Raw genomic sequence first — 14034 nt, forward strand, 5'->3', positions numbered from 1 at the left:
GGTTTATCACTTACTGCCGTGTCCCTATTCCCATACTCTTTCAATTTTTGCTATTCACATTTACTTGGCAAATTAAATAAATTCATGGTTATTTGTACAAAAACCTTCTGAGTTACAAAGCACGTGAAACAAAAACTAAATAGGATACGTAAGCTAAACTAAATATAACTTTTCTTTTTGGTTCCTCTCACGAACAGTCACGTGACTTAATATTGACCAATAAAGAGTTCCATTTTTATACGCTTTATTAACTATACCATGTTAGCTAAAGTTTTGGCAAATAGTTTTAATGTAAACGTGTTTTCCCAATTATCGCAAAGTAGATTAATCCAATGTTATCAAAAGCTGCGTTACAACATTTAAAACTTAAGGTAGTCGTACAAGTCGTGGTGAACGCGTAGAAATTAGCTCTGGTGATATAGGGGCAAAATGATTTATATTAAACTAGCTGTTACCCGCGCCGTCGCTCGCGTGAAATAAGAACTTCCATCAAAATATATAAAGAATGGGTTAATTTTACGACTAATGTTTTTGTAGCACCCTAGGAGCGAAGGCACTCGGCGTTGCCCGTCAGCCCGTTGGGACATTTTTCATTACTTTTCATGCGGACATTATTCCATAAAGAAGAGTTTTTAAGTTTTTGGCCGCCATTTAAAAAGATAGCAACAAATAGAACCCAAAAGACCATTCAGCCCCTCTATAGGTTAAAGGAAACCAGTGTACTAAATATTTGTGAAATCGGTTGAAACGCACGGACTTTGTTGCACAAAGAAGATTTTTACATATCGGGGCGCCATTTATTAAGATGGCGGCGGATTTGAAAAATCTTTCTTAGTACGCGCCTACTATTTAAGAGTAACGTTCCTGCAAATTTTCAGCCACCTAGGGCAAGCGGTTTGGGCTGCGCGTTGATTATCAGTCAGTCAGTCAGTCAGTCAGGACTTTGATTTATATAGATATAGATTCCTAGCTTCCGATAATAGTATGTCCACTGAATGGAGAGGAAGTAATGTAGGTAAATTAACTTCGAAATGATTAATCGGTAAAAAACGGTAAATTAACCACGAACCGATTAATCCGTTTTAATCGTTAAAATAAACGGTAACCCAAACTTATGCATTATAATCTTAGGCAGTGAACGCACTAAAGATAAGCTCAGTACTAATAGAGCGGCATGATGTTAAAAACCTGTAAATTAACGATTAACAGCAGACCGTAATTTTACCATGGTAATTACCGTTGGAACCATGTTAAAGAAGATACAAGAAATTTAGATTCCGTAAAGGACACTACGCGTTAGGCTTTCCCTCGAAGCACTGGGGAGTACATCTATTGGAACCTAGTACCTTCTGACGGATTCGTTCAATAGGGGTACTCCCCAGAGAGTGCTTCGCGGATAAGCCTAACGCGTAGTATCCATCCATTACGGAAACGTAACTGCTTGTATCTCCTTTAATATTGTAGATATAAACTTGGTTCCAATTGATAAAGTTCATTATTTTTTACGCTCTTTTGACTAAAAAAATAAAAAATGTAGCCCGGCGTATCCCTTTAAGTCTATTATTGGCCTACAAATTATTATTGGCTCACTGAATCTAGGGATCATCTAGTCTAGTGACGTGTTTAACACAGACTATAACATCATATTTTTCAACAAACATTTCAATGGTCTAAAGAAGTGCCGGAACTTATGAAAGGTTTTGGGAAACGCTATTCTAATCTAAATAGTCTATGAAAAAACAATAGTTTTCCAGCTCTAAAGAGCGCAAAACCAAAAACCGAGTTTTAAATACATTTTTGTAACGACGCCTCTCTAGGCCTACTTAAATGGAAAATTGGGTTTATTACGCCGCGACAAGATATCTATAGGTTCCATGGGATATTTGCTTTTATTTTAAATACGTGGATTGTTAGGTTGAGTTGTTTAGTATTAGCATGCCGTGTTGAGAACAGTCAGGGTTCAAGAGAAACGAGGATAGAACATTCCAGAAGAACGGAAGAGAAGAAGACAGTGAAGATGTTTATAGGAATAAGTGCGGACAAGAATAATAAATAAATAAATAAACATGATTTGGAATAAACTATAGAAATGTACACGTTACATGCAAAATAAATAAGTAAATAATAGAAGGTAGGCGAAATTTTAATTCATGTATATTTACTGAAATTGCAATTTAAAAATATGTATATATACTTTTCTTCTAATTTTTAATAATACCATAAGTTTATAAGATATGTTCCATAAGTATGACACGATACTACTCCCTTTTTTACGTCGAAAAGGTCTATTGACTGTACCAAGAAGTGATATCTAGTTTATTAGAGGGAAGTTATAAATTCGACACCTTTCTAGCTTTATCTCCAGTCCAAACGTATAGTAGGTCCGTAGTTAATCCCCGCCTCTAAATTACATCCAGCATCTCATTGGTTCTTGAAAACTCACGTCAGCGCTACGCGAATGACGAAAATGACGTATTTTCCGACTGAGGAGAGACGAAATAACGCGGCCTCCTGTTACGTCCCCCCTTGTATGTTGAAAGGGGGACTGGGACTATGGCGCGCGAATACTTAGGCATCTTATGCTTTCTCTCCTCACTTCTTGATACACTCTGTTTTGCAGTCCATCTTCTCCTATTTAGTTTGTGCTAAGCCTTTGACAGCGCCCCAGCCACCAGGCGTCACTCGAATCTATGACCTCCTTCAATCACTTCATGAAAAGCTCCAGTTTCTAAGTTACCAGTGACAAACTTATGAAGAAACATATCTTATGAACTTTCGGAATAAATAACTTTTAGCTGAAGCATAATTTTGGAATTTAAATGCCATTAAATTAATTAGAAGCGTTAATTAAGCTTTTAGGGGTAAATAAACAAAATAGAATATTCCAAATCTTTTAAAGGGAAGGTGAAATATTCCTTTAAACTAAATAGAAATTCCGTATTTCACATTCCCCTTAACCTATCAGAAAAGATAAAATTAAACAGTTAAACTAAATTTGTTTGGCTATTCTACCAAAATGAGACCGAATCAATTTGAACCAATTTATTCCCGATCTGATAGTTACAGAACAGGATAATTCATTCAGTTTTTTTCTTTAATTTATTTTTAAATTTAATTTTTAATTTAATTCGTAATCTTTTTTTTTCTTTTTAAGAATAAAATACTTTTTTTAAAAACAAATTTGAATGATAGACTGGTAAGTACGAAGACAAATTAAAATATAGACAGTGACGAAGAAACCAACAAATAGATAGAAATAGACGAAAATTTCGACAGAGATAAATTAAAATTAAAAAAGAATTAATTAACACATTTAATCATCATTTAAATTCCCTAAATTGTCCATTTGAGCTCATTGGTAATACGGTATTTTAAGATAATATTTTTTTAGACAACGTCGCTAAACTGTACTGTACATAAATGGTTAGTTAACTTTTGACAATTGAGTTATTTTTAACCAGTTAGGACTGTTAATATTTGCCAAGAAACATTAATTATACTTATAAAATTAGCCTCTATTTGCTAATTAATAAATTTCGATGAATTATTTTGTCTGTATTATTCTCAAAGGCGCCTTAAAAGTTTCGCGAATTTTGCGCATGCCTAAAGCAACTCTTAAACGGGCTTTGCTAATTTTTCTGTAATAGAGAGTTCAAGCGTGGATATGTGTATAAATACTAACGTAGCATGGATTCCAACCCGCGGATATGACGCGCTGTAAATCGAGCTAGGTCACGTAGGGAAAGGGAACGTTATCTCTCTGGAGTCTGGAGGCTCGTGAGTGGTGGTTTTGAAATTTCGCCCATGCGCAGAGACAAAAATTGCGGTTTTTCCTCTCCCTCGCAAGGTTGGGGGGTTGGAAGTCATATTTTTTCTTTGCTGAACGGATGCCTAAGCGAAATGCCTCGTGAGATGAGAACTCAGAATACGTTAGTATTTATTCATATCCATGGTTCAAGTAATTGAGAGAAAACCACGTGTAGGGATTTACACGTAAGATCTTTCAAGTTCCAATTTTCACAAAATGTCTTAAGTTAAAAAAATGTCTTTAATGGGAACAGAAACATTGCTTGAGCTTCAACATGTTTACAGCAGTTTAGAGGAAAAAGGCGCTGGTAGCGTCTGCTCATATTCATTTCTGAATATTAGCAGACGATTTTTCAATTTTCTTAAGTTTATACTCTCTTCTAACGTGGCGGCCACCTATTGGCTGGAGTATTACTGAGAATTATACAGCTCGTCCAAAATGGACGTGATATTAAGCTTGGCGACTTGAAAATTAATACGAAACTTTACTAATATTTCAGTCGAATATTAACAGTCATAATCCGTTAAAAATAACAAATTATCTCAAATTTATTAACCGATAAAAAAAACTTCTCTCAAGCTATACTTTACGTTGATTGGAGTAAAACAACCAGGGGCGGGGTTAATTTGTTCACAAAGTAATAACACACCATGAAACACACGTATACCATATTTTTTTTTCAGGGATGTATTTGATTTTGGAGGGGGAGGGGGGGGGGACATTGAAACAGTATATAGATAATTTTGATAGATATTTATATATATTTAATATAGATAGATTTACTAGAATTTTAGAATCCAATTTCTCATTAATTTCCTTGGAAGAGAAAGATTTTAAATTTATTTTAAACTTTTTTTTTTATTATTTTATTTTCTCGTAAATGCTCGCGATTTTAATTTTCCTTCTATTTTAATTAGATCATATAAATGGCACCAATTTTTATCACACGTAGGCAAAAAACCGGTTTTTATTATCATTACGTTTTTAGGCTAACAGCTAATTTATAATTTATAAGTGTGTGAAAAAAAAATTAAATAAATAAAACAAATAAATGAAGGACTTTTTATTTTAAAGAGAACGGGAATTTTTTTATAATTTTCTTTTGTAGAATTACGCCAATTAACTGCGCATGCGTATGAAATAATTTGCGTTAATTTTGCAATTTTCCCAAGCGCAAAATAGCTAGCGCTCGATTTGCGATGTACCGGCATACTACCTTATTTTATGCATTTTTTCTACGCTTAGCACACGCTGGCTTTCTTGTTAAAGAGAGTGTCTAGATAATTTCAATTAATTTTGAATTTAATTGTTAGGATGGCTTTGTTTTTAATATAAGGCTTAGTAATAAGAGCTTGTCAAGAAGACATGATTTTAATTTAAATGCGAGACAAGCAAGCCTTGGTTCTCCATAAAAAGCGTTAGGCCTAACTTACTTTCATAATTTATTTTCAACCGTTATTAAAAGGAGATCAAAGGATTCGAATAAGTTGAGTTTACTCATTTTAAAAGGGAATAATAGGCTTAACAAAACTCACCAAAACATTTGCATTTCAAAGTTTCCGATATTAGGCCTAAAAGAAATCCACCTTATTCCCGATGCGTGTGCCAAGGCTTAAAACGCGATTTTTAATTGAAAGAGGTGAGGTCAAAATGCGGCGTCGTCTGCTTCAGAGTTGAAAATATTGAAACCTTTCGACTCTGAAGCGGACGATGCATCATTTTAACCCAAATTTATCAGTTAAAAATCATGGTAAGCCTCGGTAAATGCATCGGGAATAGGGTGGATTCTACCAATTTTTATTATCATTTTCAAAATTTTCCCACAAAATCCGACTGGCAGTTTCATTGGCCAAGGAATTTAGGTCGCTTTCCCCGCTTTTGAGTTCCTTTCCCTGATTGGCTGAAACTTTAGCCAACTCGAAAAATAAAGAGTGAAAATCGTCGAATTCAATTTCATTACGCAAATTTTAGGCCTAATATCGGTAACTTTTTAAAATAGACCAACGCAATGATTTGGTGCATTTTAATAACATTCTTGTGCCTATAAAGCGAATGAAATCAACATAATTAAACCCTTGATGCTCCCATTAAGTTACAATTCACGGTAAATCTTTGAACTATCCATGAGCATTACTGCAGATGTATCTAGACGCACCCTTAAAAGCGCCGTACAATGAAGCCATAAATTAGGCTTAACAAATTTGAATTTCTTCCCGTCGTCTTTATAATTAAATCCTTTGATATAGAAACAGGCAAAAAACGGAAACAATAGAAAGGGAACTAGTACTTGTAAACGAAAATAATAAAAAATGTAGAAATGGGACAGAAGGAGGGGACACTGGGGAAATAACCGCCGGTTAACGTTAATTTAAAAAACACATTTACCATTATCACCTACCCAGGACCCATAACATATCTTGTCGCGCGTCACCAACCACCACCACCAAAAAAAATCACCATCACCAAGAAGACCCACTCGTACCTGAAGCTTGTCCACTTCCGGAACCTCCGCCGCCTCCACTTCCGCGTTCTGGTTGACTTATAATTGGTGAGGAACCCAAATTCTCCAGTAACTTCCGGGATCTAGTTGGCATATCCGGTAACAATGGCATGGCCGGAGTCGGGTCGTAATCGGTCGGCGTCTCCGTGTCGGTCGTCATGGGTGAGAAGTCAACTCCCACCCCGGGGTGGTGATGGTGCAAATGATGACCATGGTGCTGTTGCATTACCGGATGCTGGTACCGTCTGTTTCCGCTACTACTTCCTGTTGTTTCCATTCTTTCCATTCTGTGATAATCACCTTCCCGTTCGTCAGGTGGGAAGGTTGATGCTATACGTGCTATGCTCTTGTCTTCGGCGCTGTTAGGGTCCGGGAAGTGATTGGTAGGACTGTCCTCGCGTCCCAGCCAGTTTATGTTAGATAGTAGGTTCTGAGCGTAATCGTAGCTGTAAGAGAACCAAAAAACTGTTGTCTCCAATTTTGGGGGGGCCCCCTGGTTTTTTTTCTGCGCGAGGTCAAAGGGCGTTCGTCACGTCACGTCATTATAATTCATTAATCAGGTCAAATTATAATGATAAACCTAAGAAACGTCCCTAACCAGCTAAAGAAACGAAGCTGACGCGATGCGGTCAACCAAAACCTATTTAGTATTACTATAACATTTGTTTTTGATACGGATAACCTTAATATTAATATTAGACCCGAAACCCTCCTAAGGCAATTTTAAACGGTTAATTTTCGGTACTTTAACTAGTTAATTATCTAAATATACTGTATAGGAATAGATTGCAGATACGAACATCTAAATATTTCTTGGTTGCGATTTGTTATGTTTTCGAACGATTTTTTTTGTTTTTTTTTTTTTTTGCTTTGGAAAAAAATGTTTTTAACGTCGTTATAAACGTTATTTGTGACGTCTAGAGTAGTGCGAAGAAGTTGTACTACTACCGTACCCGGAATAACCGGAAGGCGATGGTTTGTATGCGGATGAACTTCCGCTTCCGGTTGCCGATTTTCCGCCGCTTCCGCTGTAATATCGGGACGAAGAGGTTCCGTATCCCGAGGAACGTTGGGCGGTGCCGTAGACATCTTTGGCCAAGATTTCGTCGATGGCTTGGAGGACGCTGCTCGATGAGGTACCACCACGATGGACCCCGTGCGGCTCCACTACGACCGAAGCCTGGCTACGGGTTGAACCCGAACTGAGACTGTCGGCCGAATGGGTCGTCGGGAATAGGTGTTCCATCGAGATATTGGGACGGTACCCTGACGAATATAACAATTATCCATCATTCAAGATAACCATGGATCCCATAAACCCTATAGGAGACGCTTTGTCGATACAAAAATAACGGTATGAGCAAGGAAGTTAAGATTAATTTTTGACCTGTTTTAAACGTAAATGAGGGTCTGTATCTATTTATCTGATATAACCAGGTCCCTCGAAATTTCAAAGAGATAACTGTTTAATGATATTAGGTTCTTAAACGTAGTTAATAGGATGTTTTGATCACTAATAACTAGTGTACGAAGCTTCGTATCCCGCGCAAACTGTTGGGAATGAATTGAATGTCTTACCCAACATGTCTCCGGAATCCCTGAGGCGTGCAAGTTTCATGAGTTCCTCGTGCAATCGCGCGTTCTCTTCGATTTGCTGTCTACGGCGGGCGATTTCGGCCTTGATTTTAGCCTTTTTCTCTTCGCGGCTGAGCTGCTCATCTTCGTCTTCGGAGACGTAGGGAGAAGGGTGCCAGGAGCGCGGTTTGCGCGTCTTCTTGTCCTTTCGTCTTCGACGGTCGGCCTGCGACAGATAGGACGACGAACTGGCGCGTCCGTACCCGTCCGCCGACAACGCTCCGTAAGGCATGGCTCCAATAGCACCATCACTTGGTCGTCTAAACCTGGCCGAAATACAATGGAACGAAAACGAAACTCCAAAACTGTAATTAACCGTTACTGAATGCCTGACCACTCAAGGACAACACGAAGTGCTTAGGGATTGACGAGGACAACGGTTAAAATGCTTGTAGTACAAACGGTGCGAATGTGAAATAAGTGAGTACGGACTATCCACAACTACATCCTATCTTTGACAGGTGTGATAAATTTAATAGTACACTGACCTTCTTAATTCTTTAATATATCTCTGTAGATAATCGTCATCCTCGCCATGACCAATATTATTAATGGAAGTTTCCTTGACGGGCAAAGAGCCGGGGAAATGTCCACCGAGTTTCTCGCTCCGAATATCCGACAGGGAAGAACCCCGATGATGGGGTCGGTCACCCAAACCCCGAGGAAGACTTCCAGTATAAATTCCGGAAGCCGATACGTAAGCCGCTTCCGGCCGCAATCTCTCGTCGATTGATTCGAATTCGTAGGATTTGAAGGGCGCCATTCCGGCCAATAAAGCCTTGTACTGGGCAGCCCGTTCCTCCGAGTCTCTGTCCTCCCTGATGGGCGAAAAAGGCGGTACCTTGGGGTCCGACGTTTGCCGGCGATGCCTCGTTCTTCTGGGCGACGCCTGAGGCGACGTCCGGGGGACTCCCGTTCTTCGCGACGCCGCCGACGGGACCGGGGAGGTCGAAGTACCTGGTAAGGAAGAATGCATGAACTTGCGGTGGGCCAAGAGGGTGTCGTAAGCCGAGTCGGCCCACGGGCGGTCCAGCAGGGAGGACAAGTCGGTTTCGCTTCGACGGTAAAAATCTCTTTCGCGATCTCGGAACTCCAAGAAGCGTCTTCGCTCCTCCGTGACGCTTTTCAACTCGTCCCGGAGCTGCTGTTTCAGCGACATCATGTAGGACGGTAATTTAGTCCCGCTGATGTCGCCGTCGCTGAGCCCGAGACGTTGACTCAATTCCGGTCCCAGGATCGAGGAAGGAGATCTGCAAAAACAACCGGAAGTAGGAAATATTGAAGTACCTGATCTACCTGGGACATTGGATTTCACCGTCGTCTGTGTAGAAAAGTAATACTTAACACTGGGTTTTTAATTTACTTACCTAGTGTACGAGGATAAGCTATGCGGGGCGCTTAAATCGCGTCGCCCCAATAATTCGCTAATGCTGGCGGGATCCAGAGTGTAGCTAGCGGTGCGAGGAAGCAATTGCATCGGACTCTCTCTCTTGGGCATCAGCAGACTGTCCGATAGGACCGAGGCCGAGGTGGGCAGTTGACTGATTCCCAGGGACGAGACGGACGACGTGGTGGCCGCTCCCATCGCCGTGTTCATAACGGAAGCGGAAGGCGTATGGACCACACCTCCGCCTGGTGCGACGGAGGTAGTGCCGGTCATCCCGTCCAGAGAGGATGTTCTTTGAGGCGTCGTTTTGCGTTCGCGTACGCGTTCGTGTTGGGTTAGCGGGGCGGCACCCATGGATAAGGTACGCGTTCGGTCCTTGACGCGTCGGGTCGGTACGGGAACCGGTTCTTGGTCTTGTGGAAGAGGCGGTAAACGTCGTCTGATTTTACCGGCTTTTGCGCTATCCGATTCGCTCAGACTATCAGAATCTGCTCCCTGCTCGAGAGACGTAAAAAAAAACGATGTTGGTTTATTAGCGATACAATATCATTAAACACATGTGACAATTCTTTACAATTGACCTTAACGTTCAGGAAGTCAGGCCTGAATAAGTTAATCAATTAACTGAGTGTGCAGATTTCAAGTTAGTTACGGGAAAAGTGTGAGTAGTAGATTACCTGCTGATTCATGACAGACCTAGCTGCGCTTCCGGCTATGGGGGAGGCGCTGCTCGGTCTGGAGATAGATCTCGAGGTATCGACGGTTCCCGAGGAGGCGAGGCCAATGGCCGAACGCTCCACCATGGGCGAAGGGTGCGTAAAGGTCATGGTGGGGATGTTCATCGACTGCTGATAATGATCGGTGGCGGATAAAGATGATACGAGCGAAGGTACTATGTTAGGAGTCATAATGGTAGAGCCGGAAACGGCCGACGTTAATATGGTCGGCGCTCCCATGGTGCGCCCGGACAGCAACTGCGAATAAATAGCGGTACCCGACTATATGGTATGGTTGCCGAATTGCAGCATTATTCCGTCTATATACTACTCCAACAACAACACACACTCGTTTAAAAGGAAGGTGAACGTTTAAACGCAAGTCCATCTCTCTTAGAAATAATTATTATAACCCTCTCAACACTTCCGGAAATGCCTATGAAACTGAGCGTGAAAATATTTTTCTATTGGACTATTTCTCTAAAATTATGAACAGTGTGAACTGTGCAAGAGATAGGACTGACATAAATTTGTTTCATAGTCGAAACACTGCTAATAGAACAAATCAAAGACCTATAAAGCTTTGTGTGCAATTAGAATTAGCCGAGACGCCTTTTAGGTACTTTACCAGTCACGTAATTTTACATAATCCGTAATTACAGATAATGCAAAACGAACAATAACGGGACAACGCTAGAAACCGAAAGAATAAGTTACGGGCTTCAATATTGCGAGTATACTTGTTCATACTTTTCCAAAATTTCATTTCACCTTCCCAAAAAATAGTGACAAGAATAGTTTGCATCTGTACTCACTTGCTGGTTACTGTTCATATTAGTTATATTATTCATACTGAGTTGTCCAACTGTCGACTGGCCAACTTCTTTACGCTGCATAATGGGGGACACTGGTCTGGCCATGGACAAAGAAGCTTGCTGCGACGAAGCGGAACTGGTCAAGACCGAAGACTGCCCGACAGTTTTGCCCGTCGTGAACTTAGTCTTGGGACTTTGCGAAGCCATGGCGACAGCCGCTTGCATTTGCTCCATAGTCGGTTGGGGTAATCTTCGATGAACCCTTTTAGGCATAGCGGGAGAAGTTTGCTGAACCGGTTGCTGTTGTTGTTGCTGCTGCTGCTGTTGCTGTTGCTGTTGTTGTTGCTGCTGCAAGCTAATCTGCGTAACTTGCTGCTGCATTTGTTGTTGCTGCTGTAACTGCTGCTGTTGTAGTTGCAAGTGTTGTAATTGCAACTGCTGTTGTTGCAATTGTTGTTGTTGTTGGAGTTGATTTTGTTGTAGGAGTTGCGCTTGAATCATTTGGTTTGTTTGGGCGTCCTGGGTCGAGTTTACGGAGGTTAGGCTTAGCGTCGTTGACGGTGGTAGGTGTGCTTGTTGAACGGACTGTTCCGCGACGCCCGGTGACACGCTAGTAGCGGTACGCGAGCTAGATTCGTCTATCGGGGATGACTGCAAACCCAATGCCTTGTTGAAATCGGCGATCATCCCGGAGATGGTGCCACTAGTTGCGCGAGGAATCGAGGCTTGGGTCACCGGTTTGGCGTGTTGATTGGCGTCGTCCACATTCCGGAATTTTTCCATCAGTTCCTGCTCAGCGGCTTCGACCGACGGCGAGACGTCCATGATCGGGGATAAATCTGCAACGGGAGACCAATCCTGTGGGTCAGGTTTTTTAACGCCCTTCTTTGTCGGCGGCAAATCAATGCTCTTAGGTTTTAGTTTAAGACCAGCACCTTGCGTTTGTTGCTGCTGCATCGTTTGCTGATGTTGCTGTTGCATCATTTGTTGCGCTTGAAATTGCTGCTCGGCTTGCATCTGAGCCGCTTGCTGCTGCAGTTGTAGTTGCTGTTGGGTTGTGGATACCGGCGGTTGAAACTGTTGCTGAAATGTTTGCGTCAGAGACGTTAGGGGGAATGTCCTGGGAATCGAGTTGTTCAGCGTTTTTTGTTGGTCCGGTTGTTGTTTCAGAGGAGAAGATGACATCATAACGACGCTTGACGTGGATGTCGCAATAACCCCGCGTTGCTGCTGCTGCTGCAGTTGTTGCGCCTGCAATTGCTGCTGTTGTTGAAGTTGTTGCTGCTGCAACTGCTGCTGTTGTTGTTGTTGCTGCTGCTGCTGTAACTGTTGTTGCTGTTGTCTGGCAGCGGCTTGCTGTTGTTGCTGCAACTGCTGCTGCTGCAATTGTTGCTGATGTTGTTGCAACTGCGCTTGTTGTTGCTGAAGTTGCTGTTGTTGCATCGCTCTCATTCGTTGCTCATTTTGTTGAGCTGCTGCCGCGTTGTTCATAGCTTGGTTGCGTTGGTTTTGAGCCGCTTGTTGCTGCTGGCTCGCTAACTGTTGTTGCTGTTGCTGCTGCTGTTGTTGTTGTTGCAATTGTTGCTGCTGCAAGTTTCTAGGGTCACGAGGATCCAGCTTTTGTGGTTGCTGCTGCTGTTGTTGTTGTTGCAGCTGGTAATTAGTTTGACCCATCCCTAAGGACACACAAAAATAAAGTGGAAAGAAAATAATAATTTAGATGGTTTGGGATAAAAATTGAAAGGGAGATTGAAACAAGTTGAGATAATTTTGATAATGTTTCTAAAACCCGTTAAAATTAGGCATCTAAGCCTAAGCTTAAGAAACTGTATAATAAATAATTCTTTACGTTTCAATCTCCCTGAAGATTTTATTTTTCGTCAACACAGCGCGGGATAATAAAGGTATTTTGGTATGGATTATTCAAAAAACGAAATAATGCAATTTAAAATAATAATAAAATTAAAAATAAAATAAAAAACAATAAATTGGAGGTTTTCTTGTATAGTTTCATGTATTTTTTTTTAGATTAAAAACAAATTTTCGAGAAAGTTTTGGGGGATAAATTTGTTTCTATATATCACACCACGTACTTCTTGCAAAAAATCATGCATCAATGCGAGCGAAACTCCAAAAAAAATTAATGTAAAAATTAAAAAAATTGCCACTCAAAAACAAAAACAACAAAAATTGAAAAAACAAAATAGGCAGCAAAATGATGCAAAACAAATATATATTGTCAGTTTTCTGAGGCGAGTATTCCACTGAGCCAACACTACAAGCATGCAAAACATGACGATATTTTTTTTAATCATTTAAAATTAAATCAGTTAAAATATTTTCACCAATCACTAAATGGTAAAAAAATTTCTACTGAAAATTTAATATTAAATTATATTCTTTAAATGGTTAATTGTTATCTTGTATGACGTCATTATTACGTCAGAGAATACAATAACCAATTAAAAAACAAATCGGAATTTGGCTACTCTAGCAAGACCTTCCGCTGCTATTTTTAATTAAATTCATTATTTAATAATTTTTTTTAGATTTAAAAATAAAATTAAAATATTTTCTAAAATTAAATAGGCGTACAGTGGAATTTTTAAAAAATATATAATTTCTGTATGGTTAAAAAAACTTGGTTAGTTTTGAAAAATATATATATACCGCTTTAAAAGCTTTTGAATAAGTAAAAATTGTTTTAAAAACTACATTAATTTTTTAATAAAAATTTGTAAATAGCCAAGAATTATGAAAATAAACATTAAAACTAAAAAAGATATTGAAAAAATTTCTACAACCTACTTTAAAATTCAGCTGTAACATGGTGTGATTTGTAATGTAATTTGTTTTTTTTTTTTGAAAAAAAATAATAAATTAATTTCCGTATTTTTAAAATAAAATATGAATATCATTAAATAATTTAAAAAATGCAATTTTTTTTTGTTTCAATTTGATTTCAATAATAAGCCATAGCGTTAAATCCCATACTTAAAGCTTTATTTTTAAAAATTAATTGAAAAATAAATATTTCAACTAATTTTTAAGAAATAATATTAGCGATTTATGAAAAAGTATGGGATTTAATGGAAATAATAAAATAATTCAAATTAAATTGTAAATAAGCCAGTAAATAATACCGAAATAAAATTTAGGAAAACAAAAAATAA

At 39.4% G+C, this 14034-nt stretch overlaps 1 protein-coding gene across 9 annotated transcripts in view; it reads right to left on the minus strand.

Moving 5' to 3' along the window:
• Positions 1 to 14034, minus strand: part of LOC149679606 (uncharacterized) — a 142138-nt gene that overhangs the window by 33905 nt on the left and 94199 nt on the right. For 7 of the 9 annotated variants that reach the window (XR_016365847.1, XR_016365846.1, XR_016365848.1 and 4 more), the window contains 8 exons: positions 11797 to 12537; positions 10862 to 11700; positions 10008 to 10328; positions 9311 to 9825; positions 8432 to 9193; positions 7887 to 8209; positions 7262 to 7574; positions 6291 to 6754 (listed from right to left, as the gene is read on the minus strand). Coding sequence is in view for 6 of the 9 variants with exons in the window: in XM_089835430.1 (XP_089691556.1) it covers positions 6291 to 6754; positions 7262 to 7574; positions 7887 to 8209; positions 8432 to 9193; positions 9311 to 9825; positions 10008 to 10328; positions 10862 to 11700; positions 11797 to 12537 (4278 nt within the window). In the remaining 3 variants the exon portion in view is untranslated. The remainder of the gene's footprint in view (positions 1 to 6290; positions 6755 to 7261; positions 7575 to 7886; positions 8210 to 8431; positions 9194 to 9310; positions 9826 to 10007; positions 10329 to 10861; positions 11701 to 11796; positions 12538 to 14034) is intronic. The other 2 variants (XM_089835431.1, XM_089835428.1) reach the window with 2 other exon arrangements.

This window comes from Phalangium opilio, unplaced genomic scaffold (genome assembly GCF_054372755.1).
Source record: "Phalangium opilio isolate 3A_F unplaced genomic scaffold, DU_Popi_V2 ptg000041l_1, whole genome shotgun sequence".
Classification (NCBI taxonomy): domain Eukaryota; kingdom Metazoa; phylum Arthropoda; class Arachnida; order Opiliones; family Phalangiidae; genus Phalangium; species Phalangium opilio.